This window comes from Carcharodon carcharias, chromosome 11 (genome assembly GCF_017639515.1).
Source record: "Carcharodon carcharias isolate sCarCar2 chromosome 11, sCarCar2.pri, whole genome shotgun sequence".
In the NCBI taxonomy this organism is placed as follows: Eukaryota; Metazoa; Chordata; class Chondrichthyes; order Lamniformes; family Lamnidae; genus Carcharodon; species Carcharodon carcharias.
This window is the reverse complement of record NC_054477.1, coordinates 162,368,590-162,395,384: the sequence shown is the minus strand read 5'-3', so window position 1 is coordinate 162,395,384 and position 26,795 is coordinate 162,368,590. Positions and strand designations below refer to the sequence as shown.

Sequence of the window (26,795 nt, the reverse complement as noted above, 5' to 3'; positions counted from 1 at the left end):
TCTGCATTAGCACCTATGTTACAGAGCTCATGATGATAGGACTGCTACTTGGAATAAAAACAAAAAAACTGCAGATGCTGGAAATCCAAAACAAAAACAGAATTACCTGGAAAAACTCAGCAGGTCTGGCAGCATCGGCGGAGAAGAAAAGAGTTGACGTTTCGAGTCCTCATGACCCTTCGACAGAACTTGAGTTCGAGTCCAGGAAAGAGCTGAAATATAAGCTGGTTTAAGGTGTGTGTGTGGGGGGCGGAGAGATAGAGAGACAGAGAGGTGGAGGGGGTTGGTGTGGTTGTAGCGACAAACAAGCAGTGATAGAAGCAGATCATCAAAAGATGTCAACAACAATAGTACAATAGAACACATAGGTGTTAAAGTTAAAGTTGGTGATATTATCTAAACGAATGTGCTAATTAAGAATGGATGGTAGGGCACTCAAGGTATAGCTCTAGTGGGTTTTTTTTTTATTTTTTTTTTTATTTTTTTTTATTTTATATAATGGAAATAGGTGGGAAAAGGAAAATCTTTATAATTTATTGGGAAAAAAAAAAGGGGGAAACAGAAAGGGGGTGGGGATGGGGGAGGGGACTCACGACCTAAAGTTGTTGAATTCAATATTCAGTCCGGAAGGCTGTAAAGTCCCTAGTCGGAAGATGAGGTGTTGTTCCTCCAGTTTGCGTTGGGCTTCACTGGAACAATGCAGCAAGCCAAGGACAGACATGTGGGCAAGAGAGCAGGGTGGAGTGTTAAAATGGCAAGCGACAGGGAGGTTTGGGTCATTCTTGCGGACAGACCGCAGGTGTTCTGCAAAGCGGTCGCCCAGTTTACGTTTGGTCTCTCCAATGTAGAGGAGACCACATTGGGAGCAACGAATGCAGTAGACTAAGTTGGGGGAAATGCAAGTGAAATGCTGCTTCACTTGAAAGGAGTGTTTGGGTCCTTGGACGGTGAGGAGAGAGGAAGTGAAGGGGCAGGTGTTGCATCTTTTGCGTGGGCAAGGGGTTGTGCCATAGGAGGGGGTTGAGGAGTAGGGGGTGATGGAGGAGTGGACCAGGGTGTCCCGGAGGGAGCGATCCCTACGGAATGCCGATAAGGGGGGTGAAGGGAAGATGTGTTTGGTAGTGGCATCATGCTGGAGTTGGCGGAAATGGCGGAGGATGATCCTTTGAATGCGGAGGCTGGTGGGGTGATAAGTGAGGACAAGGGGGACCCTATCATGTTTCTGGGAGGGAGGAGAAGGAGTGAGGGCGGATGCGCGGGAGATGGGCCGGACACGGTTGAGGGCCCTGTCAACGACCGTGGGTGGAAAACCTCGGTTAAGGAAGAAGGAGGACATGTCAGAGGAACTGTTTTTGAATGTAGCATCATCGGAACAGATGCGACGGAGGCGAAGGAACTGAGAGAATGGGATGGAGTCCTTACAGGAAGTGGGGTGTGAGGAGCTGTAGTCGAGATAGCTGTGGGTGTCGGTGGGTTTGTAATGGATATTGGTGGACAGTCTATCACCAGAGATTGAGACAGAGAGGTCAAGGAAGGGAAGGGAAGTGTCAGAGATGGACCACGTGAAAATGATGGAGGGGTGGAGATTGGAAGCAAAATTAATAAATTTTTCCAAGTCCTGACGAGAGCATGAAGCAGCACCAAAGTAATCATCGATGTACCGGAGAAAGAGTTGTGGAAGGGGGCCGGAGTAGGACTGCAACAAGGAATGTTCCACATACCCCATAAAGAGACAGGCATAGCTGGGGCCCATGCGGGTACCCATAGCCACACCTTTTATTTGGAGGAAGTGAGAGGAGTTGAAGGAGAAATTGTTCAGCGTGAGAACAAGTCCAACCCTGACATTGTCATCAAACCTGCTGACAAGGGTGGTGCTGTTGTTGTCTGGCGCACTGACCTCTACCACGCGGAGGCTGAGCGTCAACTCGCAGACACTTCCTCCTACCTCTCCCTGGACCATGACCCCACCACTGAACATCAAGCCACTGTTTCCAGGACTGTCACTGACCTCATCTCCTCTGGGGATCTCCCTCCCACAGCTTCCAACCTGATAGTTGCCCAACCTCGGACGGCCCGCTTCTATCTCCTACCCAAAATCCACAAACAGAACTGCCCCGGTAGACCGATCGTCTCAGCTTGCTCCTGCCCCACAGAACTCATTTCTCGTTATCTTGACTCCCTTCTCTCTCCCCTTGTCCAGTCCCTTCCCACCTACATCCGTGATTCCTCTGACACCTTACGTCACATCAACAATTTCCAGTTCCCTGGCCCCTACCGCTTCCTCTTCACCATGGACGTCCAATCCCTCTACACCTCCATCCCCCACCAGGATGGTCTGAGGGCCCTTAGCTTCTTCCTCGAACAGAGGCCCGAACAATCCCCATCCACCACTACTCTCCTCCGTCTGGCTGAACTTGTTCTCACGCTGAACAATTTCTCCTTCAACTCCTCTCACTTCCTCCAAATAAAAGGTGTGGCTATGGGTACCCGCATGGGCCCCAGCTATGCCTGTCTCTTTATGGGGTATGTGGAACATTCCTTGTTGCAGTCCTACTCCGGCCCCCTTCCACAACTCTTTCTCCGGTACATCGATGATTACTTTGGTGCTGCTTCATGCTCTCGTCAGGACTTGGAAAAATTTATTAATTTTGCTTCCAATCTCCACCCCTCCATCATTTTCACGTGGTCCATCTCTGACACTTCCCTTCCCTTCCTTGACCTCTCTGTCTCAATCTCTGGTGATAGACTGTCCACCAATATCCATTACAAACCCACCGACACCCACAGCTATCTCGACTACAGCTCCTCACACCCCACTTCCTGTAAGGACTCCATCCCATTCTCTCAGTTCCTTCGCCTCCGTCGCATCTGTTCCGATGATGCTACATTCAAAAACAGTTCCTCTGACATGTCCTCCTTCTTCCTTAACCGAGGTTTTCCACCCACGGTCGTTGACAGGGCCCTCAACCGTGTCCGGCCCATCTCCCGCGCATCCGCCCTCACTCCTTCTCCTCCCTCCCAGAAACATGATAGGGTCCCCCTTGTCCTCACTTATCACCCCACCAGCCTCCGCATTCAAAGGATCATCCTCCGCCATTTCCGCCAACTCCAGCATGATGCCACTACCAAACACATCTTCCCTTCACCCCCCTTATCGGCATTCCGTAGGGATCGCTCCCTCCGGGACACCCTGGTCCACTCCTCCATCACCCCCTACTCCTCAACCCCCTCCTATGGCACAACCCCTTGCCCACGCAAAAGATGCAACACCTGCCCCTTCACTTCCTCTCTCCTCACCGTCCAAGGACCCAAACACTCCTTTCAAGTGAAGCAGCATTTCACTTGCATTTCCCCCAACTTAGTCTACTGCATTCGTTGCTCCCAATGTGGTCTCCTCTACATTGGAGAGACCAAACGTAAACTGGGCGACCGCTTTGCAGAACACCTGCGGTCTGTCCGCAAGAATGACCCAAACCTCCCTGTCGCTTGCCATTTTAACACTCCACCCTGCTCTCTTGCCCACATGTCTGTCCTTGGCTTGCTGCATTGTTCCAGTGAAGCCCAACGCAAACTGGAGGAACAACACCTCATCTTCCGACTAGGGACTTTACAGCCTTCCGGACTGAATATTGAATTCAACAACTTTAGGTCGTGAGTCCCCTCCCCCATCCCCACCCCCTTTCTGTTTCCCCCTTTTTTTTCCCAATAAATTATAAAGATTTTCCTTTTCCCACCTATTTCCATTATATAAAATAAAAAAAATAAAAAAAAAACCCACTAGAGCTATACCTTGAGTGCCCTACCATCCATTCTTAATTAGCACATTCGTTTAGATAATATCACCAACTTTAACTTTAACACCTATGTGTTCTATTGTACTATTGTTGTTGACATCTTTTGATGATCTGCTTCTATCACTGCTTGTTTGTCGCTACAACCACACCAACCCCCTCCACCTCTCTGTCTCTCTATCTCTCCGCCCCCCACACACACACCTTAAACCAGCTTATATTTCAGCTCTTTCCTGGACTCGAACTCAAGTTCTGTCGAAGGGTCATGAGGACTCGAAACGTCAACTCTTTTCTTCTCCGCCGATGCTGCCAGACCTGCTGAGTTTTTCCAGGTAATTCTGTTTTTGTTCTGCTACTTGGAATATTGGGTTTAGAAGTTACTTACCTGATTCCTGGCCTGCCAAATAAAAAAAACATCCCCACCTCATGAGCCCCTTTATTTTCTCAATCCTCCAGTCATCTGGGTAATGAAAGGAGTGTTCATCAATGCTTAAAGGGGTAGATTTTCCCCAACAGGAGAGTCTAGAATAAGGGGTTGGCCCTTTAGGACTGAGTTGGGGAGAATTTTTTTTCATTCGAGAGGGTTGTGAAATTTTGAATTTCTGTACTCATGAGCTATTGATGCTCTGTCGTTGAGTACATTTGATACTGAAATCAAGAGATTTTGGGCATGAAGGGAATCAAGAGATGTGGGGAGCGGGTGGGAAAATGGAGTTGATAATGAAGGCGAGCTATGATCTTATTGAATGGGAGAGAATGAAGGCTGACTGTCCTACTCCTGCTATTTCTCATGTCCTTGTCAATTGAAAAAAGGTCCATTGGATCCCTGCAACTCACAGGTCTCTCCTCCTTTCCAACTGTCACAACAACTTGCATTTATATGAACACCTTTAACGCAGTAATAAAAAAAGTCCCAAGTAGCTTCACGAGAGTTAAAAGTCATCAATTTCAATTCTGCATGTTGGTACTTCCCAGTGACCAAGCATCTTAGCTTTATTCTGTTTGTGCACACTATCCTTTTTACATCATTTGTCGACAGGAACAGCCACTGGAAAAGAAAGCAGGGAGGGGTGCCTAGGATCACTTATTGATGGTGAGTGAATGAGCCAGACTACATTGTGATCACAGACATTCCAGTTTATTAATAGCATTTTCAACTTCGCATTTTGAGAGCACCTTTAATTTAATAAAATGCCCCAAGATGCTTCACAATAGTGTTATCACTGAGCCACACAAAGGTATATTAAGGCAGGTGTCCAAAAACTTCAACATCTCCTCTAAAAGGGGCAAAATTAAAATTGGGTTGACAGGAGGGTGGGTGTAAATCTGGTAGCAGCAAATTAACCCCCATTAAACATTTCATCCAATTCTTCCATCTACCTTTCGAATGAGATGTTAAAGAGGTTGCAACCACCCTCTCAAAAGATTCCACAACAGTAAAGACCAGGGGAGTGGACCTAACATTCTGCATCAATATTCACCCCACAGTAAAATCTGAAGTAGAAAATCTGGAACGCTCTTCTCCCAAAAGACTCTGAATTCTGGGGGTTGATTGGAGTTTTCAGGATTGTGTTAGATATTCTGCAAGTAAGGGGATCAAGGGATATGGAGCAAGGTAGGTAAATAGAGTTCAGCCATGATCCAACCACTCGATAGGCTGAACAGTCGTCTCCTGTTCCTTTAAACTTAGTTGAGGAAAATGTGATCCAGTTGCTTTATGACGAGTGCCCTGAGGATCAAGATATTGTTTTCTATTTTCTTTCATGGGATGCGGGTGTCACTGGCTAGGGCAGCATTTGTTGCCCATCCCTAATTGCCCTTGAATTGAGTGGCTTGTTAGACCATTTCAGGGGGCAGTTAAGAGTCAACTACATTGCTGTCAGCCTGGAGTCACATGTAGGCCAGGCCAAGGGTAAGGACGGCAGATTCCCTTCCCTAAAGAGCATTAGTAAAACAGATGGGTTTTTACAACACTCGATGATAGTTCTCACCATTACTGAGATATCCATTACAGGCAGCAGGGTCAGTAACCAGAGGACACAGATATAAAATCATCGGCAGAGAAATAAGCAGGAGATGAGGAGAATAATTTTTATGTAGCAAGTTATGATCTGGAATACATTACCTGAAAGAGCAGTGGGAGACATTTCAACAGTAACTTTCAAAAGGGAATTAGCAAAACACTTAAAAATGAAAAAATTGCAGGGCTGTGGGAAAGGACAGGAATGGACCTAATTGGATAATTCTATCAAAGAACCAGCACTGGCACAATGGACCGAATGGTCTCCTTCTGTGCTGTATGATTCTACAAGATTATATAACTTTTACTCAAAAACTGGCGATCCCAAGTCCTTGTCCAACACAACACCAGCAACGAGGTTAAACTTTGAGGAATTCATAGCGCACTTACAGTGCAATGTAATGTCCATTGAAAAAACACAAAGTATTGGAAATGCACAGCAGATCCAATGGAATCTATAAAGAGAAAAGGCAAGTTGTTTCAGGGATCATCTAGTTGGATGCAAGGGACAAACACCCATGAGTTTTCTCATTGGAACATGTAAACCTGACGAGTATTGCCATTATTCTTGTATTTTCATTTCAAACTTTCAGTATCTGCTGTTTTTTATGCTTTGTTTTCAACATCAGTTAAGCAAGATTGACAAACAGGATATTTCTATGTATACATGTACTTGAGCAATACATCTGGCATATTTGACTTTGTAGCTGTTCTCAAAACTCAACAGCTCAGGAGCCCAGCTAAAGTTATGAAGCGCTATTTTATTGAATCAAGGTAGAGTGAGTTCACTCAGCTGCAAACTTATCTTATTCTATCAAGGTTCAAAGCAACCTTTAATAAATCACTGTTCAAATATACTTCAGTTTATAGCTGTGTGTACGTGCACGCCGGTGTGTGTGTGTGTGTGTGTATACGTGCACGCTGGTGTGTGTGTGTGTATACGTGCACGCCGGTGTGTGTGTATACGTGCACGCCGGTGCGCGCGCGTGTGTATATACATGCACGCTGTTGCACGCCTGTGTGTGTTTGTGCATGTCAGTGTGTGTGGTTTGTGCATGTCAGTGTGTGTGTTTGTGCATGTCAGTGTGTGTGTTTGTGCATGTCAGTGTGTGTTTGTGCATGTCAGTGTGTGTGTTTGTGCATGTCAGTGTGTGTGTTTGTGCATGTCAGTGTGTGTCTGTGCATGTCAGTGTGTGTGTTTGTGCACGTCAGTGTGTGTGTTTGTGCACGTCAGTGTGTGTTTGTGCACGTCAGTGTGTGTTTGTGCACGTCAGTGTGTGTGTTTGTGCACGTCAGTGTGTGTGGTTTGTGCACGTCAGTGTGTGTGGTTTGTGCACGTCAGTGTGTGTGTTTGTGCACGTCAGTGTGTGTGGTTTGTGCACGTCAGTGTGTGTGGTCTGTGCACGTCAGTGTGTTTGTGCATGTCAGAGTGTGTGGTTTGTGCATGTCAGTGTGTGTGGTTTGTGCATGTCAGTGTGTGTGGTTTGTGCATGTCTGTGTGGTTTGTGCATGTCAGTGTGTGTGTTTGTGCATGTCAGTGTGTGTGTTTGTGCATGTCAGTGTGTGTGTTTGTGCATGTCAGTGTGTGTGGTTTGTGCATGTCAGTGTGTGTGTTTGTGCATGTCAGTGTGTGTGGTTTGTGCATGTCAGTGTGTGTGTTTGTGCATGTCAGTGTGTGTGTTTGTGCATGTCAGTGTGTGTGTTTGTGCGTCAGTGTGTGTGTTTGTGCATGTCAGTGTGTGTGTTTGTGCATGTCAGTGTGTGTGTTTGTGTATGTCAGTGTGTGTGCATGTCAGTGTGTGGTTTGTGCATGTCAGTGTGTGTGTGCATGTCAGTGTGTGTTTGTGCATGTCAGTGTGTGTTTGTGCATGTCAGTGTGTGTGTGCATGTCAGTGTGTGTGTTTGTGCACGTCAGTGTGTGTGGTTTGTGCACGTCAGTGTGTGTGGTTTGTGCACGTCAGTGTGTTTGTGCACGTCAGTGTGTTTGTGCACGTCAGTGTGTTTGTGCACGTCAGTGTGTTTGTGCACGTCAGTGTGTGTTTGTGCATGTCAGTGTGTGTTTGTGTATGTCAGTGTGTGTTTGTGCATGTCAGTGTGTGTTTGTGCATGTCAGTGTGTGTGTTTGTGCATGTCAGTGTGTGTGTTTGTGCATGTCAGTGTGTGTGTTTGTGCATGTCAGTGTGTGTGTTTGTGCATGTCAGTGCGTGTGGTTTGTGCATGTCAGTGCGTGTGTTTGTGCATGTCAGTGTGTGTTTGTGCATGTCAGTGTGTGTTTGTGCATGTCAGTGTGTGTTTGTGCATGTCAGTGTGTGTTTGTGCATGTCAGTGTGTTTGTGCATGTCAGTGTGTGTTTGTGCATGTCAGTGTGTGTTTGTGCATGTCAGTGTGTGTTTGTGCATGTCAGTGTGTGTTTATGCATGTCAGTGTGTGTGTTTGTGCATGTCAGTGTGTGTGTTTGTGCATGTCAGTGTGTATGTTCAGAAGGGACAATGGAAATGATCAATGAACGTGGATCAGTTTATTATGTACTGCATGAAAGGTTAATATATTAGCCTCATCCTTTTGAGTGTCACTGACCAACATCCTCATTCAACAATAAACACTGTTAAATGGTAGACCCTGAAATGGCTGCCTATACATTATTTTCATTTGATAATTTAATATGCAGAATGCAAGATTATACAATAAAGTTGGATTTGCATACACAACTTGTATTCATATCATGCTTGTAATGTAATAAAACATCCCAAGGTGCTTCACAAGAACATTTTAAAGGAAAATTTGACAGTGACCAAAAACTTGGTCATAGAGGTAGGTTTTAAAGGGTGACTTAAAGGAGGAAAGAGAGGTGGAGAGACGGGGAGGTTTAGGGAGGAAATTTAAGAGCTTAGAGTCCAGGTAACCAAGTCATGGATGCTAATGGTGAAGCAATTAAAATCAAGGATGGGCAATAAGTCAGGATAAGAGGAGCAGAGAGATCAGAGAGTTGTGGGGCTGGAGGAGATTACAGGGGTAGGGAGGAGCAATGCCGTGGAGGGATTTGAAAATAAGAATAAAAATTTTTAAACTGAAGTATTGCTTACCCTGGGTCCAACGCAGGTCAGTGAGCACATGGATGATAAATGATTAGGACCTTGAGAGAGTTAGGACATAGCAGCAGAGTTTGGATGACCTCAAGTTTACAGACAAGCTTACACACAAAATAAGTCACAAGTTAGAGATTTAAAACAAAATCTGGGAGATCAACAGTTAACAGCGAATCCACTCGTGTTCAATGCGCAGGCACAGCAGGAGGTGCTGGGAGTGTAAAGTAAATTGAGCTGCATAAAAGTTCATTCAGAATATTATAAAGCTTTGTCATTACGCTTTGTTGTTGAATCCAATATCTGCTAAAGCTCATATTAAACATCCATGATTTCTACACATAATTTTCTTTGCATAAGGAATATTTAATTTATTGGACACATTAAGTTTTTCAGGAAAACACAGCAGCACCATCACAACAGAAACACTGAAGTCAGGGTAATAAAGAACCTGGAGAAATCAGACACTATAAAACAGGACCCTTTTAGATCTTCCAAAGAATACAGACACACTTGAGGTAGACTCAGATGACATACAATGCACACATAGATGATGCTTCCACCTAGTGCTTATGATGCTTCTGTGAGAACAATCGGAAAGTCATGATCGACACACAATTTCTTTTACTGAAAGAATTTGAAGCATACCCTGGATGACACACTCCACATATCAGAAGCCTGAGAGGCTACCTAGAGAAGTGCCAATGTTGCTGGGGTCACCACTTCAACAATTCTCTAAAATACATTGCAAGGTCAGTGGTGGCAAGCTATGTCTCATTAAAATGCACCTTTCCGTTCACTGAAAGGAAAAGATCTTTCCGAAATGTTTACAAAGTAGGAGGTCAATCAAATTCCTATGCAAAGTTCCTAAGGCTTTGAGGTTATCTGCTGATGGGAATTAAGGGTTAATTTTTATAAATGCACACTCCCAAGCTGCAGCCTTACTTACTGGCAGCACACTCTTGGGAACTGCAGGTGCACTTCTGTAGCTTTTCTTCCAACAAATGGAAAATGTCTCTCTTAAAAGTTATTTTTTTTTTTACAGTACTTACGAAAACAAAATTCCAACATCAATGACAGTTTTCAAAAAACTGACTTATTGTGTATGATTTCAATTCAAAAATAATTGTAAACTTTAGCAGTGATTTTGCTTCTGATATTTATCCAAACGAAGCCTCCTATAAGTTAAATCTTTTCATTTCATTTACATCAAACCACCAACTATCCAGGTATTGTCATCCCCAAGTGGGCTTGTCTGCATACTGTCCTTTCTCAAGCCTTCTTGATATACAAGTGGTGGATTTGACAGAACTCTATGGTCCAGTGGTTTGTAGCGTGGATGTGAACACAGAAGCTGAGTGCCTGGATCGGCAGTGGTTTTAGAAGCTCATGTGTTTCTCTGGAGCTTGTTTGTGTGCCAGGTAAAGGAAGACGATACTGGACAGCGCACTGACTAAGAAGATGACATCAAACCAGCGATGGTAGAAATTAAACTGCAGCTCTCCCAGGACCTCAGTGACAATAGTGCGATACTCAAGGGGCATGCTCATTCTCATCAGCAACACCGATGACACAAAATACATCCCCTGTGCCAAGAGACAGGACAAGAGGGTAAAACTATGAACATTCTGTACATCAGAATAAATGTTAGTTAATATATGGTAACATTTTTAATGCTACTATTCATTCTGTGGTGCTTTTTGAATTTGGAGTCAAGGGTGAGGTTTGAAGCCAAGAGATATTTAATCAGATGTAAATCTGTTCCCATTTTAAAATCATTACGATCTTTATTCTCCATTACAAGTTTCTCTATCCAAATGTTTGTAATGTAAATTGCCTCAACTTCTCACTCTGCATTTACACTCTCCTAGTATTAGAAGTGGTGCAGTCCCTCCACTGGGAAGAGGAGGTTGTTACAGTGTGACACATTTACACAGGCAACCCCAGTATAAAATGTGGGAATTTATAATGGGAACAGTTTGCAAAATGCAAACACATAATTCATTTGCTAACATAGATAAATGCAATTTCTGTAACTGAACATTAAATGGAACAGCAATAATTTAAACAAGGCATATGGCACAAAGATCACAAGGTGTTTCCCCTCCCTTAAAAAACAGAAGAGGAGGAGTAGGCTATTTGGCTCCCTCGGATCTGCTCTGATTAGTCTGATCTTGGTTTTATTTCCACATTCTTGCGGGTTCCCATAACCACTGACTCCTGTTTAGTTCAAGAATCTCTCCATCTCAGTCTTGAAGATATTCAATGACTTAGCATCCAGTGTTGCTGCTGTATTCCAAAGATTGACAATACTTTGACAGAAGAAGTTCTTTTTATCACTTGTAAAGAAAGCTTGCATTTATGTTAGAATTCAGACATCTGGTTAAAAGCACCGACGACACAATACTGAAACTGGTCATTTGAGTTTTTTGTTACGTTTAGCATATTATCTGAAAGACGGCACCTTCGAAAGTGCAGCACTCCCTCAGTACTCAGCAAGTCTTGGTGCTGGAACCCAGAACCTTCTAACTCAGAGGCGAATGCTTCCCAGGGATATCACGTATCTAATCTCAGGTTAGCTATAGCGACTCCTATTCTCTGACCCAAGGTAAGATCTGCCTGATATTTAAATTCTCCAGACCAGCCAAAATTTCTCACTGAATTGAGCATAACTTTGTTTTAGGAACTGAGTTGCAATTGTCCCAACTTATTTCAAATAGAGCTCTTATAGCTAGCAGGCAGAAGAAATATTTGTCCACTTATCTCGAGCTGCCCATAAATCACTAACAAGCCCAACCACCTTACCAATGCTTTCATTACTTACCATAATCTGTGCAAGGACCAGTACTATAACATTGGATGATTTATTGCTGGAGATTGCATAGAAGAACTAGGAGAGAAACAAAGCAAGCATTAAATTAAATTAGATCAAAGGAGAGACAAGACAAACTGGGATTATTCTCCTTTCATTTACATCTTTTGTTTCTTTACTATACCCATTACCACTCTCTTTAGCTTTTGTACCATGAAACGTTTTGCCATTTAATCTCTCTTGCCCTCCAAACCATCACAGACTTTCCCTGTTGTTGTTCTTGCTCCTGCCCTCCTTTGACTGTCTCAAAATGTATTCCATTTCTCGAGGATCTTTCGATTAGGCACTTTACAGCCTTCTGGGCTCAGTTTAACAATTTCAGGCAATTAATTAATCCTCCATTTTGATTCTGCTTTTTTTTTGTCATGTGCTGGTTTGAATCTTGTTTCTCATGTTTTTGCTCTTGCACAGAGCTGTTCATTATTCTGGCATTTACACTCACTCTAGGCAAAATGCTTTATCTCCTTATTATAAACATTATCACTCCCTTTGGCTTTTATTTCAGGACATCTTTGCCATTTAATCTCTCCCACCCTCCACCCTTCCCTTCCCTTTTGTTCTTCCTTCCCCTTTCGATGGTATCTAACCCATCACATTTCCAAAAATAGCTGGAGAAACTTAGCAGGTCTGACAGCTTCTGATGAAGATTGATACGGACTCGAAACGTTAACTGTGTTCCTTTCCGCAGATGCTGTCAGACTGCTGAGTTTCTCCAGCTATTTTTATTTTTGTTTCAGAGTTCCAGCATCCGTAGTATTTTGCTTTTACCATCACATTTCTACCTCCCTTCAGTTCTGAAGCGCCATATTTGACTTGAAATGTTAACTCTTGTTTCTCTCTCCACAGATGCCATTACACTTGCTAGGTATTTCCAGCATTTTCTGTTTTTATTGCTCTCCTTACAGCAGAAAAGGTTAAGGAGAGATTTAATAGAAATGTTCAAAATTATGATGGTGGGTTGTTCAGAAAACCTATCACCACCTTCCCAAGAGCAACAAGACATGACAATGTTGGCCTTGCCAGTGACATTCACATTCTGTGAATAAATTTCAGCTAGTAACTCTGAGTTAAAGTACAGTTATGCAGAACCAAATGCCTAATGGCCACAGTGCTCAGCGAGAGACAGTGTGTTGTTACTGGGTGAGAGCATAAGTATGTACACAGGTATATGTCAGCGTGTGTGTTAGTAGTCTGTGTGTGAATGGTGTGTGAGTGAGAGCATCAGTATATACACAGGTATATGTGAGTGCATGTGTGAGTAAATGTGTAATAAAGAGAAGTGTGTGCCCACTTGCATATTTCTTCCTTCTGTTTCTTTTGTACTGCTCTTCTCTTTGTTGGCTTGCTGTCTTTGTGCTGTTCTGGTCTGGTTGTGTATGTTGCTTATATTTTCCCCCCTCTCTCGCCTCTCTGGTTGTCTTTCTCACTGTTTGACTCTATCCCCTTCTCCCTGTTTCTTTCTGTCCATTTCCTTCCTCTTTGTCAGTCAAATAAGTTGGAAAGTGATGGAAGCAGATTGGCTTTGGGGGTGATCAGGAGAAGGATCTGGCCAGGGCCACAGGCTGGCAATGAAAGAGGGACCAGATCAGGTCCCATCCAAAAAAAAAGAGAAGTCCAGCTCCTGGCACTATGGTGTAGAGTGTCACCCTACCTTAGAGATACAAATTGAGAGCTGGGAAGACTGAAAGTTATGTTGTATTTAAAACGTTACAACCAATTGTGACAGCTAATCATGAAAGAAATAGCATGAATTGTGCACTAGAAGCAAGAGAATTAAAGGTTAATAGAAATTCTACAATATATGCAGCTATCCTTTACACTGAATAAAAACACAGTAAAAGCTGAACCTTTGTTCTCGCACATACCTTGGTGAGCGTTATCAACAAGCCCCGAATGGAAGTGACAATAATGATTCCCACAAGTATAAAGGAAATATGTTGAGACCAAAACTTCACCTGCATTCAAAGGAAACCGACATGAAAATGTAACATGAAGACAGAATGTTTCCCCATTCTGCTCAGAAACTAGGAGCCAAGAGAGAATATACAATAACTCAGGGCTAATATAACATTACATACGAGAAAAAAAAGTCTTTCACAAACTCAGGGCATCCCAAAGCACTTTACCACCAATGAAGCACTTTTGAACTACAGGCCAGGGATTTCCCCTCAGTGATTTGGGGGCGGGGCCCGCTCACCGAGGGGAAAATGACGCGGGATGATGTCAGGAGGAATCCCTGATGTCATCTGAGGCCATTTACATCTTAAGGAAGGCGGGCGGACAGCGACATCAGGCCACTGACAGGCTCATTAAGATAGTTAAATGCCCTGGCCGGGACAAGCTTAAGGCTGGCGGGTAGGCCAGGAACCCCAGAGGCCTGTAGATTATTAACGAAACTTCATCCAGGCGGGATGAAGCTTCATTAACGTTTTGTAAAAACTTATTAAATTTTATGAGTTTGTTATCAACATGTCCCATCTCGTGTGACATTGTCACATGAGGGGGACATGTTAATAATTTTAAAATGTCTTTATTTTTTTTTGACTTTACTTACCTTTCACTGAACTCCCTGAAACAGGACTTTGCCTCAGGGAGCAGTGCGTTCTTTGACATGCATGCGCGAAAGAGCGCACTTTGACAGATGAGGATTCCCTCCCCCTCCCGACCCCTGGGAACAGGAAACACATAGCACTTTCTGTCGGGGATGCCGCTGGGTGGGCCTTAATTGGCCCGCCCACTCAAAATGGTGGCGGGCCCCGTTTTGACGGCGGGGTTTGGCTGCCCGTCTGCCAGCCAAGGGCTAAATTCTGCCCATAGTCACTGTTGCATTACAGGAAATGTGGCAGCCTATTTGCACACAGCAAGCTCCCACAAGCAGCAATGTGATAATGATCGGATCATCTATTTTGGGTTGTTGATTGAAGGGTTAATAGGGTAGATCATCCCTGCTCTTCGAAATAGTAGCCAAGGGATCTTTTACCTTCACCCAAAAAGGGGGATGGGGTTGTGGTTTAATGTCTCATCCAAAAGACAGCACTTCCAACAGTGCAGCACACCCTCAGCACTGCACTGGAATGTCAGCCTTGATTTTTGCTTTCAAGTCCTGGAGTGGCACTTGAACTCAGAACTTTCAAAGGCGAGTGCACTACCCATTTGATATCTTGTGGGCATTGAGGACAAATATTAAGAGGAAAATATTTGGAACAATATATAAAATGTGATAACAGGATTACTTAAAGTACAATTAGGTGACATAACTGAAAAGCTCATGTATGAGAAGGCTGAACTTTGGTGGGCTGAATGACCTTTGTTTCTTATTCCTGACTTTTATGTTGTCAGCAATGAAAAAGTAAAGAACAGTGTTGATACCTACTTGGCCACCTACAATCAAGGTGAGGATTCATTTGGAATTAACCTGGCGTAATAAATTTACCACAAAATGCATGACAGATTGAAAATTATCTTTGTCCTCCTAACAGTCAAGCAGGCTATTTTGAACATGTCAGTGTCATGTGAAGCATGTGGCTGAAAGTACAATCTATTTTGACCTGATGTACAGGAATAGATCAAGAGTTACTTCCCTCAAAAGAGAGCTCACTTCTGTAAAAGTAAACACAAGAAACAAGGAAGCAAAAATGTTTAGTTTCCTTAATGAAATTTAACGTCTGCAGTTATGACAGGCTCTCCTCTTCAGTTTGGATTCTGCTGAGCCTGTATTTTCAAGAGGCTCTTGTCTCACTGGTAGACACATCTCTGGCAAAACAACCAGAGGGGAGATGAGGAGAAATTTAACACAGTACGTTGGTATCTAAGGGTGGTAAAGCAGATTCAATAGTAACGTCAAAAGGGGATTGGATAAATAGTTGAAAAAGAGAAATTTACAGGGCTATGGGGAAAGAATGGGGGAGTGGGGCTAATTGAATAGCTCTTTCAAAGGGCTGGCACAGGCACGATGGGCCAAATGGACCCTTTCTGTGTTGTAAGATTCTATCCCACATCAGAATCCCAAGATATGTCAGCACCAGTTACTTCAGCTATGTGTAAATGAAGAAAGACTTGAGTACAATTTTGTATGTGGCCTGTATGATACGCCAATAATGCAGTCTTTAAACACAAAAGCTTGGTATCTCTTTTATTGGAGTGATGAACTTTGATGGCTAAATGGCTTTTCCCTCACTCCTGAACTCCAATTATGTTCTGAACTCTATTTTGGATAACTTGATGAAGAGTGGCAAGTGTGAGCCAGGTGGGTGTTAGGCAATAACTATTTAAGAATCAGAACAGTAGGTATTCAACCAGTCATCACATCAAGATGATTCCAAGATCCAGAAATCAGGCATTACAATGGGCGATAATTAGACTTACATCAAACTGAATGCCCAAATAGTTCACTGTGATCTCTATACCGCGAGTGACTGGGTCAGTTTTACCAACTCGATCGAAGACAATATTTATGGTTGCCTGCAATTTGAATGGGGGAAAAATACAAATCAAACATCCAACAAGACCAGGGTTACCTACAATGGATTACATTTAAGTTACATCAGCTTGTCCATGTTAACATAGTTTAATAAAAGCAAAGAAGTCACTCACAAATAGCTTAAAATGTCAGACCGAAAACAATTGATGAATACTAACTTGGCAGTGTCAGATTTAGTGTGGACGTCAAGTGCTTAAAACTAACTCACTGAACCCTTTAAAGTCAGCCTGCTGTAAATTAACAACAAAACAGAGCCTGGAGGAAACCATTCAGCCCCTTGAGCTGGATTCACCGTTCAATTGGAACATGACTGATCCATATCTCAACTCATCTATGTGCCTTGGTTCTGTAGTCCTTAATCCTCTTACCCAACAAAAATCTATCCACCTTGGTTGCAAAGTTTTCAATTAGTGTTGATTGACTGAGTTCCCCAGGATTATTTTTCTTATCTGGGTTTCTTCTCCTCCTCTCCCAGGAGGTTATATAGTTGTGGCAGCACATACGAACAATCGAATTAGCAGGAGTAGGCCACTCAACCCATCGCTCCTGCTCTGCCATTCAGTAAGATCATGGCTGATCTGACTGTAACCTCAACCCCACATTCTCTCCTACCCCCGAAAATCTTTTACTTGCTGTGAGGGAGGTGGGAGTGGGAAGGGGTGTCTAATTAAGATGCACTGCTTCTCAGGCTTGATGGACCAGCTGGACCTTTCCTGCCTGTGAATTCTGCAGGTTCAATAGAAGCACTGAATAAATTTAAGGTGGAGATAGACAGATTTTTAATTAGTAATGGGTTGAAAGGTTATGGGGAGAGGGTGGGAAATTGGAGTTGAGGCCGAAATGAGATCAGCCATGATCGTAATGAATGGCAGGGCAGGCTCGATGGACTGAATTGCCTACTCCTGCTCCTAGTTCTTATGCTCCAGGACAAAAGGGGGCTAGATATTCTGCCGTTGCAGACTTGCAGAGCGGTTATGCTGCGGTGGTACATAAATTCACCACAAATGGGGATCCCAGGACCTTGGCTGTACTACTGGCTGTGGGTTATTTTGATAGTTTTTGGCTTTTGCCAGGGAGTCTGCTCAGAAGGATGGGATGGAGATTGGCTGAAAGGAAAACCAGTCATTGTGTAGTGTGGCCAGGGACGTCCACGTGCCTGTTAAAGGTTTTAAAAAAAAAATCTAAAATCTTTAAAAGTTGGGCCCAAACATGTGCAACTGGATACCATAGGTCTTACAGATGTCAAATTTTAAACTGTTTCCCCCTTGCCTCTAAACCAAATCTTGGACGCCAGGAGAGAACAGGTGTCCCTTAGGTAATGTTGGAATATGTATTTTCATCCTTTGCATATCTGTAGAGCTATGCGGAAAGAGCAGGGGGGTGAGTCTAATTGGACAGCTCTTTCAAAGAGCCAGCACAGACACAATGGACCAAATAGCCTTCTTGTGTGCCGCATCATTCTAAGATTCAGAAATACACATCACATCTGGGGAAAATGATGGGGCCATAAAAATAATCTATTATCCAACCAAAAAGCAATCTATGGAGGGAACTGGAGTTTCGTAGCTAGAATTTTTCTTGCGATTCTCCATTTGGTGAGTTACCAATCTCAATTACTTTGGGGGACCTGAGATGGAGGCAGGTGATTCTTGCAAAACGAGAATGGTCAGAAGGAGAGTTTATCAGCAATGCACCAAACTAACACTGGGACTCAAAGCATTATACTTAAGGTACAAGTTATACACACAAAGCTGACATTCCCTTGAGTGTAGAAGATTAAGGGGTGATTTAATTGAGGTATTTAAGATACTTAGAGGATTTGATAGGGTAGATAGGGAGAAACTAAAGTTCGAGCCAGGCTGTTCAGGGGTGATGTCAGGAAGCACTTCTTCACACAAAGGGGAGTGGAAATCTGGAACTCTCTCTCCCACCAAAAGTGTTGAGGCTGAGGGTCAATTAAAAATTTCAAGACTGAAATTGATAAGATTTTTGTTGAGTAAGGGGATTAAGGGTTACAGAGACAAGGTGGGCAGATGGAGTGAACCAGCAATGGTCTAACCCTACAGTGGAACAGGTTCAAGGGACTGAATGACCTTCTCCTGTCCCAATGTAACACACAGCTCCACTCAAGAGCGGGATTGGCCTAGCTATAATCTCAGCCAGTGATGGTGTTGAGTGCGGGGGTGGGAGAAGAGAGAGAAGGGCAGGCTTCCTTAAGTAACTGAGACATTCAGTTCAGAAAATATCTGGACTGGAAATTCTGTGGTTTACATTAACCAGACAAAATTCAAACAGAATAAGATTTATATAAAACAAAAGAAGTGATTTGCCTAGGTTTCATGCAGCTGGGGGTTTGAGGTCCACTAATAGTGGCTTAACACGGTAAATGCTTCCATCAACCCCAACCTTCCCCTTTCAGAGTACATCAGTGCCACATGATAAAGTTATACTCACCATGAAGATTTTCCAGACGCAGTATATGGAGAAAAAGTAACCCAAGAAATTGAAATATTTCCCTTGAAATGTTTTTGAGTATTCAATTCTTTCCTGTAAAAAGTTAAAAAGGAGACATGCTTTTAGCACCAAATTTCTGCATCTCTAGGATGTTTTTGTTATGGTGAAGGAAGTGTAGAGGCCAATCCCATGAAACCTTTAGGGAAGGTCTGGAATTCTCTCAGTCCAATCATTTTCCAACTGCAACTTTGTTATTCATGATCTCTTTGTTACACATGACTACATCAAAGCTATTCCATTTCCATCAAAGGCAAAAAATAATATGGAGATACAAAAAAACATGATCTCAGTTTGAAACAATTACCAAAGAAGCTATGTTAATCCTTTATTGAACACTGGTTAGACCGCGGGTGGAGGATTGTGCCTAATTCTGGGCACCACACTTTAGGAAGGATGTCAAGGCCTTGGAGAGGGTGCAGAGGAGATTTACTAGGCTGGTACAAAGGATGAGGGACTTCAGTTACATGGAAAGACTGAAGAAGCTTGGGCTGTTCTTCTTGGAGCAGAGGTGGTCAAGGGGAAATTTAATAGAGGTGTTCAAAATCAAGAGGGGTTTTGATGGAGTAAATAAGGAGAAGCTAATACAGCAGGCAGAAGGATTGGTACCCAGAGGGGCAGAGATTTAAGGTAATTGGCAAAAGAACCAAAGGCGAAATGAGGAGAACTTTTATGTAGTAAGTTACGATGATCTGGAATGCGCTGCCTGGAAGGGTGCTGGAAACAGATTCAATAGTAACTTTCAAAAGGGAATTGACTAAATACTTGAAAGGGAGAAAATGTTTGGACTACGGGGGAAGAGCAGGGGAGTGGGAATAATTGGATAGATCTTTCCCAGTGTTGGCATAGGCTAAATGGGCCAAATGGCCTCCTTCAGTGTTGTAAGATTCTATCCCACATCAGCAACTTGCAATATCTGTAAATTAATGAAGACTTGTTTAAAACTTTGTATGTGGCTCCCATGATATGTAACCATGCAGCCCACAAACATGAATGCTCAGTGGCTCTCATACATACAATTTGATTGAGGAAATGATTCATCTCCACACCATGCAATTTTTTGCAGGGATTATCCAAATTTCTTTTTAACCATACGTCTGTCACTTCCTAATTTTCTAACTGTAAACAAAGACTCAGTCATTAAGAATTCAATTAGTGCTTTGGTTAAGAAATTTTCCAAGCTGGAATGTAACTGTCAATTTAAGCCGGCAGACTTAAACACACCAATCTAGGCTTTACTGATGGAGTGCTACACTGTTGAGATGAGACATTAAATTGAGGGCCCTATCTGCCCTCTCTGGCAGATGTGAAGGATGCCATGGCCACTACTTTGAAGGAGAGCAGAGGGATTCTCTCCAGTGTTCTGTCTAATATTATCCCTCAAAATGGGTTATCTGGTCATCATCATGCTCCTGTTTGTGGGACCTTGCTGTGCTCAAATTGGCTGCTGCATTTCCTACCCTACAACAGTGACTACACTTAAAGTGCTTCACTGGCTGTACAGCATTTTCCTTGCCCTGAGGTTGTGAAGGGCACTACAGAATTATAAGCTCATTATTTGTTTCTTCCTGAAGTTCAGCAGTGCCCATACACAAATGCTCCATTCTTAATACATTAGTCAATTACCCAGGTGGACAAGGCCATAGTTTCCAAGTGAAGGAGGGTTGCAGGGTGAGAAATAATTCAATATAATACTTTTGTTTCTTTTTATTTATAGTTAAATGACAAAACCTAGGTTGGAGGATAGCAGTTTAGACACAGTAAGCACAAAACTGAGGCTGCAGCACCATCATTGGCAAGATGGTATAACTACAATGTCCAAGTTAACGTGGAGAGTTTCCAATAGAAATATGCACACAGGAATAGATAATGGAAAAAAGTTGACACAAAGTTGTGACCAGAAGCTGTGATTAAAGCAAACACAAAAGGCTAGTGGAAGCAGATTCAACAGTAACTCTCAAAGGGGAATTGGGGATATAGTTAAAAAGGAAATAATTGCAGGGCTATGGGGAAAGAGCAGGGGGAGTGGGACTAATTGGATAGCTCTTTCGAAGAGCCAGCACAGGCACGACAGACTGATAGGCCTTCTTCTGAGCTGTATCACTCTATGAATAGAAGTCAGATTTCATAAAGGGGGTGTGGAAGATTTTTAATATATCATAATAAAGTTAATCTTGATCTTTTCCAGCAGTACAAATTCTTGTAGACACATGTCTGTACTATTTCAGATGGTGAACCAATGGTCAGTTTATTAATACCTTAGTCGCGTGAAGGTCAACTGTTTCGAGAAACAACTGTCGACTCAGTTCCTCCAGTGCATCCACTTCTTGCTGGATAAGTGAAAGATCTGAAGAGAAATGTTAAAGAGAGTGCCAAGTGAACTGAACTGAGCCCAGCGTGACACCCATGAGCTGCATCTTTAACTACAATAGTGACAAAAAACTATATGCAGGTTAAGTAAGAGATGGAAGGAAGTTTGGCTACTTGCAAGAAATGATGTGGATTCTTTTAATATACTTCAAGAGCCACTGCCTTAGTTATGGTCTCCATATTGTACAAGGATCTACAGGCACTGGAGAAAGTGCAAAAAATAGATTTACAAGGATGATACTGGAGCTGAGATAACCCATCAAGAAAGACAGAAGGCTCGGGCTCTTTTCTCTAAAAAAAGATGGCTGAGGGGTGACCTGAAAGGGGTTTTTAAAACAATTAAAGGGTTCTATAGGGTAGATATAAAGATGTTCCCACATGTGTGGGAGTCCAAAATTAGTGGCCAAAATATAAGTTAGTCACCAATAAATCCAATTGGGAATTTAGGAAAACACCTTTACCGAGAGAGTGGTGAGAATATGGAACTCATTATCACAGGGTATAGTTGAGGAGAATAGTGTAGATATATTACAGGGGAAACTGAATAAACACAAAGGGGAAAGGAATAGAAGGATATGGTAATAGGTTGATATGAAGAGGGTGGGAGGAGGCTCATGTGGAGCATAAACACCAGCATAGTGTTTATGAGCAGGTGGTGGCATAGTGGTATTGTCACTGGACTAGTAATCCAGAGACCCAGAATAATGCTCTGGGAACATGCGTTCGAATCCCACCACAGCAGATGGTGGAATTTGAATTCAATAAAAAAAATCTGGAATTAAAATTCTGATGATGACGACCATGAAACCACTGCCGATTGTTGTAAAAACCATCTGGTTCACTAATGCCCTTTGTTAATGCTATTACCTGGTCTAACCTACAAGTGACTCCAGGCCCACAGCAATGTGGTTGACTCCTAAAACGCCCTCTGAACAATGACAATTAGGGATGGGCAATAACTGGTGGCCCAGCCGTTGACACCCACATCCTACGAACGAATTAAAAAAAGCATGAGGCAGTTTCTGTGCTGTAAATTCTATGCAACTCAGGGTATATCAGATAGCTTTGAAATCCATTGTGTAAAATAACATGTTACAGAATGTGGCATCCCATTTAGTCATCATCAAAGGATATTTTCACTGTTGGAAGATGATGATGTCACACTTTTAATCATTCCCCAAAATCCTGCAGGTTTATTCTGCACCTCTCCACGTTGATACATCATCCTCCTGGTCATTGCAATTCTATCAGGGAACCAAACAAGAATTAAATCAGGTTGGATCTCTTACATGGGGACAGGCACATTACTAAGTAAAACACAATATCACCAATTAACAGAAAGGTTATCCAGAACTCAACACACATCAAGGAAATGTATTGAAATAAAAGCAGACAGTGCTGGAAAAACTCAGCAGGTCTGGCAGAACCTGTGGAGAGAGAAACAGAGTTAACATTGAGTCAAATGTGCTTCTTCAGTGCTCCTTCAGGTTAACAGCAAAGGGCAGGTTTTGGAGAGGAAAAGGCAGGGGGGTGGTGGCTTGGGGGAAAGGGTTGAGAAGCTCAGAATTTATATTATAAATATAGGAACAAACTTTAGCTGAACAGGTACAGCCATTGGGTACAGCTGCAACCGAAGAGTCCACTGCAATTATCATCATTACCAACAGCCCAATGCTGCTCAACAATGTCCTATAAGTCACTGATAACCTAGCCATTATAGAGCTCTGCTGAACATCTTGGAAAGTTATGGGTTAATAATTGAACTTCCTTGAATCTTAGAACAACAGGTTTTCATGATAAACAGAATGGTTTCAAAGTGTCACGACGAAAGCATGGCTTGTTTTCGGCTTTTAGTGCCCGAGCGTTATATACGAGAAATGTTTGCGCAAGGAAATAAAATGACAGCGATGTCATCAAGCATGAGTGATTTAGGTATAGCTTTGGTGGTGAGTGCAATAACTAAAGGTAGAGGGATCCATTAACTATAGCATGGAAAGATAATGGTTAAAAAGTCTATTCTTCGAAGGATTCAGGAACAGTCAAGTCATGAAGTCTTGTTTAATGGAAGTAGCTTTGCAGTAAACAAGCACAACTGTTAACACAGACTGTTTCCAAAAGATTCATGAATAGAAACATCATGAGGTCTTATCTGAGACATGTATCTTTGATGTAAAATATAGTGTAGACAAATGAGCATAGCTTTCAACAGTTGTTTGGAGGGCTTGAAAGATAAAAACAGGGAAAAATCCACAAGCTGTTAGATCAATCACCAATACGCAGTATCAATGAAATCTATTCCGTATACCCCACCATCATGTGTCTTGTGCTGACTCAAAGCATGCTGCTGTGAACCAGAGTAGGAAGGAGTTTGAGAGATAGTTAAATGTTAACAGACTTTTCTGAAGGGTTGAAAGTGCTTGGTGCCAGACATTCTCAGTGGGTAGCACTCTCACCTCTGAGTCAGAAAGATGTGGGTTTAAGTCCCACTCCAGAGACTTCAACACAAAAATCCAGCCTGACACCTCAGTGCAGTACTGAGGGAGTGCTGCACGTCAGGGGTGTAATGTTAAACTGAGGTTCCATCTGCTCTCTCAGGTGTTTGTGCAAGATCCCATGACACTAATTGAAGAAGATCCAGGGAGCTCTCTGTGGTGTCCTGGCTGATATTTACTCCTAACATCACCAGGAAACAGATCATCTCGTCATAATGACATTGCTGTTTGTGGGGTCTTGCTGTGTGCAATTTGGCTGCCAGGTTTCCTACATTTCAAAAGTGAATATACTTCAAAAGTACTTCATTGGTGTAAAGCACTTTGGAATGTGAAAGGGACTAAAGAAAGCAAGTTCTTTCCTTTTCATCTTCAATGCTGAACTTACCCATCTCTCCCCTTTAGAATGCTTAAAGCATAGCTCTTTGACCAAGCCTTTGGCCACTTGTTTTAATCTCTTTATGTGATTTGATGTCAAATTTTGTCTGATAATGCACCTGTGAAGTACCTTGAAGAAAGTTTACTATGTTAAAGACGCTATGCGAAAGCAATACACTGTTGTTGTTGGTTATTGGGTATTTGGGTTACAAAAGATTACCTGTACTGCTAAAAATGCACAAAGTTCCATGCTCCAGCGGCTTTTAAAGGCTGATGTATTAACAACTAGACTTATCCTTGGAATTGGAATTCTCTTCCTTTTGACTTGGAAATGATTGCAGATTTTGGATGGCTATGGGAGCTGGGGACCAAATCCCAAACACCAGAAATCTGGCATCAAAAACTTTGACAGTTTAAGTTGCCACTTTGCTGTCCTGTTCTTGGTTTCACATTATTGAGGCCTGACTAAGTGGTGTGATTGATGGATTTTAAAAAAATTCTTTGATGGGATGTGGGTATTGCAGGCAAGCATTTGTTGCCCATCTCTATTTGTCCATGAATTGAGTGACTTGTCAGGCCAATCAGAGGGCAGTTAAGAGTCAACCACATCTGGAGTCACATATAGGCTAGACCAGGTAAGGGCAGCAGATTTCCTTCCCTAAAGGGCATTAGTGAACCAGATGGGCTTTTATGACAATCGGCAATGGTTATGTAGTCATCATAAGGCTTTTAATTCTAGGATTTTTTATTGAATTCAAATTTCGTCTTTTGCCATATTGATTCGAACCCAGGTCCCCAGAGCATTAAGATAAAAGCAAAAAACCGTGGATGCTGGAAATCCAAAACAAAAATAAAAATGCCTGGAAAAATTCAGCAGGTCTGGCAGCATCTGCGGAGAGGAACACAGTTAACGTTTCGAGTCCGTATGACTCTCCAACAGAACTAAATAAAAATAGAAGAGAGGTGAAATATAAGCTGGTTTAAGGAGGGGGTGGGTGGAACAAGTAGAGCTGGATAGAGGGCCAGTGATAGGGGGAGATACCCAAAAGATGTCATAGACAAAAGGTCAAAGAGGTGTTGAAGGTGGTGATATTATCTAAGGAAGGTGCTAATTAAGGGTAGAAAGCAGGACACACAAGGTACAGATAGCCCTAGTGGGGGTGGGGTGGGGGGAAGGGGTCGAAATAGGCTAAAAGGTAGAGATAAAACAATGGATGGAAATACATTTAAAAATAATGGAAATAGGTGGGAAAAGAAAAATCTTTAGATAGCTTACGAGGCTTGATGAGTAGTTAGCTTGATTGACAACCCCCAATTCTTGTTCAGCCTTGTCCACTAAAATGACCTTGCTTGAGCCCATTCTCACCTCAGAGGGAATTTAAACTTTATTTATTTGTAGAATCTTACAATACAGGAGATGGCCATTTGGCCCATCATGCATGTGCCAGCTCTTTGAAAGCTATCCAATTTCATCCCACACCTCCACCTTTTCCCCATAACCCTGAAAATTAATTCTTTTCAAGTATATGTCCAATTACCTTTTGAAAGTTTCTATGGAATCTGATTTCTCCATCCTTTCAGGCAGTGTTCCAGATTTTAATAACTCTCATTTCTCCTTTTACTTCTTTTGCCAATTATTTTAAATCTGTGATCCCTGGTTACCATCTCACTTGCCAGAAGAAATAGTTTTGCCATCAAGACTCCTCATAATTTTGAATGAGTTTTTATTTCTACCTTTTAGCCTATTTCGATTCCTTCATCCCACCCCACCCCCACTCTGTTGAATCCCCCCTTAACCTTCTCTGCTCTAAGGTGAGTAACTCCAGCTTCCCCAGTCTCTCCAATTACGTAAAGCCCCATATACTTGCTACCATCCTCACAAACCTCCTCTGTAATTTCTCCAAGGCCTTGACATCCTTCATCATGTGTAGTGCTCACAACCATATTCATTCTCAAAATGTGGGCATCACTAGCATGGCCAGCATTTATTGCCCATCACTGGTTGTCTTTGAAAAGTAGTGGAGTGCTGTGTTCCTAAACTGTTACAGTACTTGTGGGTGAAGGTACTGCCAGGGCCATCAGGTCTTCACAGTCTTTTTGGACCCCAAACATTGACACGGTTTCCCTTCCCACAGATGCTGCCAGAGTCTCTCCAACATTTTGTTTTTATTTCAGGTTTAAACAGTGTTCCCCGGACAAGCTCTCTGGATCTCCTGGAGGCTTTCTAAAACGTACCCGGAGATAATGCAGATATGTAGTGCAATGCTTTCAGCTACACTCCTTAAAATTGAAATGTTGAGAGAGCAGCTGTGTTAAATCAGGCAACATAAATGGGCCTTTGTCCATCTGGAAATGATCTGAGCATCACACATGAGTAATTGTAATATAAGTACAGCGTAAGATTTTATTTTCTGCAAAAATATTCTACTAACTTCACTGATTCATGTACAGCTAAGGGGCATAAATTCAACAACAGCTTCTATTTATACAGCAGCTTTATTGGAGAAAGGCAATTCACAGGAGTGTTAGCAAACGCAAAACTAACAATGAGCCAAAGGTAGAGATTAAAGGAGTGAGAAAGCTTGGTTTAGGGGTAGGTTATTAGGTTAGTTTTAAAGGACAAGAAAGAGCTGGAGAGGTTTAGGGAGGGAATTCCAGAGCTTAGGACTTTGGCAGCCGAATGCATGGCTGAAGCAATTAAAATTGGGTATGCACCAGTGACCAGAAATGCAGAGATCTCAGATGGCTGGAGAAGGTTACAGAGATGGGTGGGGGGTGGGGGCATATAGATGGCTCTGAAT

The 26,795-nt window shown here is 42.7% G+C and overlaps 1 protein-coding gene across 4 annotated transcripts in view; it reads right to left on the bottom strand.

Annotated features, from left to right (window-relative positions):
- Positions 1-9,239: 9,239 nt before the first annotated feature.
- si:ch73-390b10.2 (Golgi pH regulator) overlaps positions 9,240-26,795 on the bottom strand; it is a 48,619-nt gene continuing 31,063 nt past the window's right edge. For 2 of the 4 annotated variants that reach the window (XM_041199644.1, XM_041199646.1), the window contains exons 8-14: positions 22,262-22,371; positions 21,016-21,104; positions 18,701-18,793; positions 16,132-16,227; positions 13,632-13,721; positions 11,719-11,784; positions 9,240-10,480 (exon numbers count right to left, since the gene is read on the bottom strand). In XM_041199644.1, the coding sequence (XP_041055578.1) occupies positions 10,274-10,480; positions 11,719-11,784; positions 13,632-13,721; positions 16,132-16,227; positions 18,701-18,793; positions 21,016-21,104; positions 22,262-22,371 (751 nt within the window). In that variant the 3' untranslated portion in view covers positions 9,240-10,273. Of the gene's footprint in view, positions 10,481-10,501; positions 11,184-11,718; positions 11,785-13,631; positions 13,722-16,131; positions 16,228-18,700; positions 18,794-21,015; positions 21,105-22,261; positions 22,372-26,795 lie in introns of those variants that run through there. The other 2 variants (XM_041199648.1, XM_041199647.1) reach the window with 2 other exon arrangements.